A 6,363-nucleotide genomic window follows, 5' to 3' on the forward strand; every position below is an offset into this window, starting at 1 on the left:
GGCGGCGGTGACTCGATGGTGTCTGAAGACGGGCGGCTTCCGGATTCGGTCTCTGTACTTGGGTGGTGACGATGAGAACGATGGGCTTGATTGCGATTTGGGAGTACGGTGTGTGGTCTTCTGGGTCCATATTGTATTTTCCTTTTTTTGTGGAGTCGTTTGTAATCGGTTTTACCATTGTTGAATTCCATCAGTTGTTATCTCAAAAAAAACTTTCATGGTCTGCTAGAACTTCTTTTTCCAGAAAATAGTACTCCCCATATTACAATGTTACAATGAAAGAGTGGTCAAACGGAGGCGTTGTGGCAGTGTGTGCCTACTACGAAAATGATGCGCCAGAAAGAAAAACTCTTTAGCGCGCGAGCCGTTACCGAGTCAGTTGAGCCAAGCTCAAAAAATGTTACAATGAAAGAGCTGCCACGTGTGTAAAATCGCCACCACATCATCTAGTCAGCGGAGGGGTAAGGAAAAAGATTAGACGATTTTGAACTTGGAAGACCAAGACTTTCTGGTATAGGAGTCGTGGGACCAAACGTACGATATAGTCGATACGAACCACTGTAAAAAAAGAAGGGCTACGGTAAGCAAGTTGTACGTAGGACCAATGTTTAATCGGCAGCTGTGTGAACTCCTAGAAAATCTAACACGTCGGGTCGTCAGACCACGATTTCAAGGTATGGTGGTATGAACTTGGTGTCCATTTCAACACCTACTGAGAGCTTGACTTAGCACAAGTCAGGATTTCAAGGGTGGCAATCTGAGTCCACTGCACAATGACGAAATCAGCTAAACTAAAAACCGAAAGAAAACTAACCACTGAGTAGATGAACTCAGCAATTGGGCGTACGTTGCACATTTAAGTCTGCATGGTTGATTTATGAGCTTGATTATTTTAGAAGAACTGTGAATAACTTTATCGCCCGATAAGCATAATAGTCCTGGCATTTGAAGAACTTAACTGAACACTGGTGACCAGCTGACTGATTAGCGACTAACATATTCCAAAATCCCAGCAACGTCTCCATTTTCTTTCCCCATCACTTAACTAAAAGAGTATAAATAAAGCCAACTTTGGGAGAACCCATTGGAATGGAAAAGGAACTGTCAAAATGGGTTGTGCCTTGTTAAAAAAAAAAAGGTTGTGCCACTGTTGCATCTTGGGTAAAATGCATGTCATCTACTTGCTTGTACAGGGCATGCTGTTAAAGAAACAAAATCAGATGCACGGTGCGAAAACAGATGTGAGCCCGTCAATCCAAGACCGCTGCGATGTATCTGCTTCATATTCGTGTTAGTAGCTGTTGAGCGACACTATCAGCGCTGGTGTGTCGATGTTTTTCTGCGCCATGTGGAAATGGAACTGTGGAAGCTTCTGTTTCCTCCATGTGTCCAAGGTGGTTAGTACTCTTCAAGACAGTCATCCAAGCTGCCATCGTTACCTGATTGTCTCTAACCAGTTTGAAGAACTTGAACTTGGCAAAGCGAAGTCCACAACATCTACAGAGTACATAGTATATTTGAAGTCAATCATCTTCAAGCTTCCGACAGATTGTCATTCCGTCCCCAATTGGCACCTGCAAACTCCACAATAATCCAATATCAGTATTAAGTATTAACTTAAATCGATACTAGTATGCATGGCTGGGATATGATGCACTGAATCATGGCATACGCACATAAGATTTTGAAGCTGTCGAATAAATATTAATATATTGAAAACCCGAAGAGAACTCCAGAATTCTAGACAACTAAACGGTGTTTTGATAAGAGAGATTTCTTCATAAAATATGCGATTTACCTCAAATTTTAACTAAATCCAAGGGTCCTCAAGGTATGACTGGTTTGAATATGACTAGGAAAATAAATTTCTTAAGTTTTGCTGGGTACTGTGCTGATACTGCACTACTGCCACACATGCTTGCGGGTGCTCACTTGTTCTAAACAGCAGAACAAAGTGCAGACATATGCAGTAATTAAGGCTTCACAATCACCATATGCAAGCAGTGACTAATAAATACACACATGACTACGTCACAGGAGGAGAAAGGAAGGTACCATGCTGATATTAACACGTGTATCCTCCAAAAGTTTCTTATTGAAGTCCCTTATACTGATCGTCTTTGGGTCATTCACCTATGTAAAAAATGCCAGACGTGTTATCTAATCCAATATCTACCCTGTAACATATATATATCATGTCAAAGGTAAAAAGAAGACCAGAAAATTAACTTACTAGCGGGTCAGCAACCCTTCCGTACCACAGAACATTGTCCATTACAATTAAACCACCAACTCTTACCTGCAACACAACAAAATATAAGCTCATTGTATAGAAACAATAAATGCTACCATCACTGTATACAGAATCATACTAGTTACAATCATAATAGTTGTTCAATGGTGGGTGGACATAAGCTGGAAGACGACATGTATTATAGATCAGAACAAGCAAACCCAAAAATAAACTGCAAGTTGAATCTTACTAGCTTAAGTAGAAGTTCAAAATATTCCTCATACATTTTCTTGTCTGCGTCAACGAATGCAAAGTCATAACTAGGAAAACCCAGAAAAATAAACGATTAGTTAGAACATGCATTATATGAAGTAATCCGATGATGGATTATACCATATGGAAAGTGTTTACCTGGAGGCTTCACCAGATTCGAGCAGTGACTTCAGAGAATCCACAGCTAAAGCATGCTTGACATCAACCTAAGCATTTTTTAGACAAACAAGTATTGAAAACTGGAAAACAAGAATAGAAATTGGTCTTTGCATATAGTGTGCTACACATTCTGCGGGATTCCAAAGAAGGGACTAGTTCAGTTAGGTAGGTGGTTCAAAATCATTAAAACATCAATACTTATTTGATAATCCTACACAAATTAGACTCCCTACAAAACGGATGTGATGTATTAGATAAACTATAGTGTGCTACATAAGTCAGTACAAGGTTAAACAAATCCAAGAACATAAAAAACTAAATAGTACATAAAGCAGGAAAAAGTTAAACTGAATTTTTTCAGACTGTAACTTTTTGCTCCAGTTCTGAAGTTATTCTCATTGATCTAAATGCTTGAGATTTTAACATTACAGCAGAGACAAGTTCTCCAACCTACTGAAACATCACATACAGTTGGTTGAAAAATGCTAGCCAAGGATCAAGAAGTAAACTACAAACATAGGAAATCATGTACTCCCTTTATGGGATTGGTAATTAATCTAAGACATCCTTTATGGGACGGAGCGAGTAATTAACTTGTTCGATTGACAAATATCATAAAGCAAGAGGCTGAAAGTAAACACCTTGTGTGCAACACCAGCAAGTCGATAGTATCTCTTGGCAACTTCTAGACATCTTTCATCCCTTTCACAAGCAACCAAGCGACCTGATTCAGGAAGTGCCAGTGCAACAGCCAATGATGAATATCCCTGTGAAAAGATTAGAGGAATGCTAAGATAAGGTTAGTAGATTTCTAACAAATTGTTGCTTTTGAACAGAAGTAGCTCCTTCACAAGGTATAGAACGACTACTAAACATTTGCAACATCATAAAAGTCAACATACACAATAAATGATCCAACGGTATTTATTGTAAAACACTAGTATTTCAAGAAAAGAGAACATATGCAAGGTCCAGGATTCAGCATTAAGAAAAATATATATGGAAAGATACACTACACTAGTTCTTATTCACACATACACAAGCGAGTTATTTTCAGGTAAATGAGGGATTCCAGAGATCTTCAAGATGATTAGTTGACCCCACTAAGGTATATTAGTTCATGTTCACACATACACATGTTGGTTATTTTCAGGTAAAATGATTGATACCGGAGATGCTCAAGGTGATTAGTTAACCCACTCATACAAGTTTATGTTCAGTTGTTCACACATACAAGTGTGGATTTCACAGTTTGTACTAGGATAAAACATCGGAAATTAGTATAACATCCATGCTTCTGGTACAAGTATTAAACAGTGGAAGGCATGAAATTCTAGATAACAAACCACTCATTCACGTACAGTAAATACGCCAACTTCAATGCATCTCTGTGCCCCAAGAATTTGCACAAGCATCGCCAGAAGCTGAGCCTGTGCGGGTGAAACCTACAAAGACAAAGCAACCAGTTGAAAGGGACTTACCATAATACAAAATTTGGGTAACAAACTAGACAAATGTGTACCATCAAAGAGACAGTAGTACACATGCATCCTCATTTTCGAAAAAAAGTAGTACACATGCATTCTATCACTCCATGTATAGCCAGAAAGCATACCAATTTGCACTTGCTATTTTCAAACATTTGCAAAACCATAGTAGGCACTTGAAAGAAACAAACCATGCAATGCTGATAAAATGCAAATGAAAAATGGCACACAGAAGCTGGATTAACTGGCACATCCGGTGTTTGGGTCTTAAGTCTTAACACATGAAAGGAGGATACAGTTGTCACAAAAATGCACCTTGTGGTGTCAATGCAAATATGCAGTGAAGGTGGTGCCATGAATGGATTGCTGCACCATGCATGAACGCACTGACAATGTTAAGACTCTTAAGCTGTGACGTCGTGGCCGCAGTTTTCAATTATGTACCTGCATCTGGCTCCCTCTCATGGCCGCCGTCTCTTCCCGGAGGTCCCGGAGGATCTAATCATCAACCAGGGTAGGATAAACAAGCACGCATTGGGTGAGACCCTGACCAGCAGAACTGCAGCAAAATTCGGTCGGAATGGAAAGGGGGAGAGGAGGGGCGCACGCACGGGGTGCTCGCGGACGTTTGCGAGGAGGTAGTCGTAGAGTGGAGGCTCCATGCCGAGTTGCTTCCTCCCGCGCCGCGCCTCCTCCACCGCCAGCGCTGTCGTAGCCGCCGCTGATGCCGACGACGCTGCCGAGGAGGCGGAGGAGCACATGCTGCTGCGGCGGCGGTGGCATGGCGGCAAGCAGCTGCCTAAAGGAGGGGAAGTGGTGGCTGCGGCAGCCATCGCGAGGGATTGGAGGGCGCGAGGAGGCGCGACGCCGAATCCGAGAGCCGCGGCCGCCGCCGGAGGAAGGGAGTGGCGAGCCACGGCGGAGCGACGCATCGCTTTTTTTTTGCCCCTCTCTTCTCTTTTTCTCGGCGAAGAGGCAAGGGCTGACGAGACACGGATTAGCTTAGCGTGTGAAAATGGACCAATTTGACTATTTTCGGAAATTTCAGCACAATAGTAAAGTTGCACGTGCAATGCACGTTTCCATTAAAATAAATTATTTAAGGGAATGGCGTATATTCGAAACTATCCGACATATTCCACTATTCATAGTTAATAGCTTACACACAAAATATGAAAAATAAATAACATAAAAAGAAAGCCAAAAAACATTGTACAAACGGTCAAATCCTATTGAAATACAGTGTCAATTCTACCACGCAAAATTCAAGCGATTCAACTATACAAAATATATCTTAACACCGATACTTAGATTGCCACTGCTTCTCATCTCAATTCATAGATTGTTTACAAATGATGGAACAGTTTTGCTCATGTCACTCCTATGCAAATTGATCAACACTGTAGTCAATCAAGAGGCTCCACCTATACTCTGCTTCTTATAAGCTTTCTTCGAGTCCTCTAAAGCAGCATGAGCACAAGCAACTGAAGATCTTTTCATTGTGACAAGTAAGTGAACGGTGTTCCCATTTAAGATAGAAAACCTTAATTGGAGCTCCCAACAACAAAACTTGATAGTCCCTACAGATGCTGAAATACTTATAAAACGTAGGTTATAGAAAGCACTGCCATTGTCCCGGGCAGTACCGCACTTATGTAATTCGTTAGCCACACCATTTGACTAAACAAAACTTGTTAAAACAACTGACAAAAGTAGTAAATAATTAACTAATGCATCAGATGCGTAAATGCATAACCGGAGGGTCATTAGTCCATGCTTCATAAGTATAAGTAAATAACCACTTACTCTTATGTTAAACAGTAAATATGTACATTTACAAAAAAAAAAGTAAAAAATGTGAACATCTTGCTAAGGTAATGACTCATATTCTGGTGTAGGCAATGAAAAATTATACAGACTCCGAAAACGTAATCAATTAAATGCAAAAATATCTGGTTACGGCCATGCATGCCTCCTTTGTTTTCAGACTGTCATGCTTAACAAGAACTGAATATACATTTTGGGAACTCATGAAACACTCATAGAACTACCCGCTCTTTCCTCCATCCAAGATCACTTCAATACATTTATTATTTATTCACCACGTCCCCGTAAACACAATTTTGAAGCTTCAAAGCCTCAAGTCATGTGAACATAAACCAAAGAATACAAATCTACCCAAACAGCAAAACGTGGGTAACCTACAAATGT

General features: G+C 40.5%; 1 protein-coding gene across 1 annotated transcript; it reads right to left on the bottom strand.

Annotated features, from left to right (window-relative positions):
* Positions 1 to 1,242: 1,242 nt before the first annotated feature.
* Positions 1,243 to 5,090, bottom strand: LOC124682903 (O-methyltransferase MdmC-like). Its single transcript, XM_047217507.1, has 9 exons — positions 4,764 to 5,090; positions 4,597 to 4,650; positions 4,027 to 4,110; positions 3,307 to 3,432; positions 2,645 to 2,712; positions 2,484 to 2,553; positions 2,234 to 2,299; positions 2,056 to 2,133; positions 1,243 to 1,574 (listed from the first exon to the last, which is right to left on the bottom strand). Exons 1-9 carry the CDS (start codon positions 5,082 to 5,084, stop codon positions 1,524 to 1,526), a joined length of 918 nt encoding a protein of 305 aa, XP_047073463.1. The 5' UTR covers positions 5,085 to 5,090; the 3' UTR covers positions 1,243 to 1,523.
* Positions 5,091 to 6,363: the final 1,273 nt, after the last annotated feature.

The sequence above is a fragment of the Lolium rigidum genome, chromosome 1, assembly GCF_022539505.1.
Source record: "Lolium rigidum isolate FL_2022 chromosome 1, APGP_CSIRO_Lrig_0.1, whole genome shotgun sequence".
In the NCBI taxonomy this organism is placed as follows: Eukaryota; Viridiplantae; Streptophyta; class Magnoliopsida; order Poales; family Poaceae; genus Lolium; species Lolium rigidum.

What these genes read in the sequence shown, in the direction of transcription:
- LOC124682903 (XM_047217507.1), bottom strand. Translation starts at nt 5,084, where the DNA reads ATGCGTCGCTCCGCCGTGGCTCGCCACTCCCTTCCTCCGGCGGCGGCC. An exon ending in CAAACGTCCGCGAGCACCCC is followed by an intron (nt 4,651 to 4,763) that starts GTGCGTGCGCCC and finishes GTTGATGATTAG; the next exon opens with ATCCTCCGGGACCTCCGGGA. An exon ending in TTGCTGGTGTTGCACACAAG is followed by an intron (nt 2,713 to 3,306) that starts GTGTTTACTTTC and finishes AAAAATGCTTAG; the next exon opens with GTTGATGTCAAGCATGCTTT.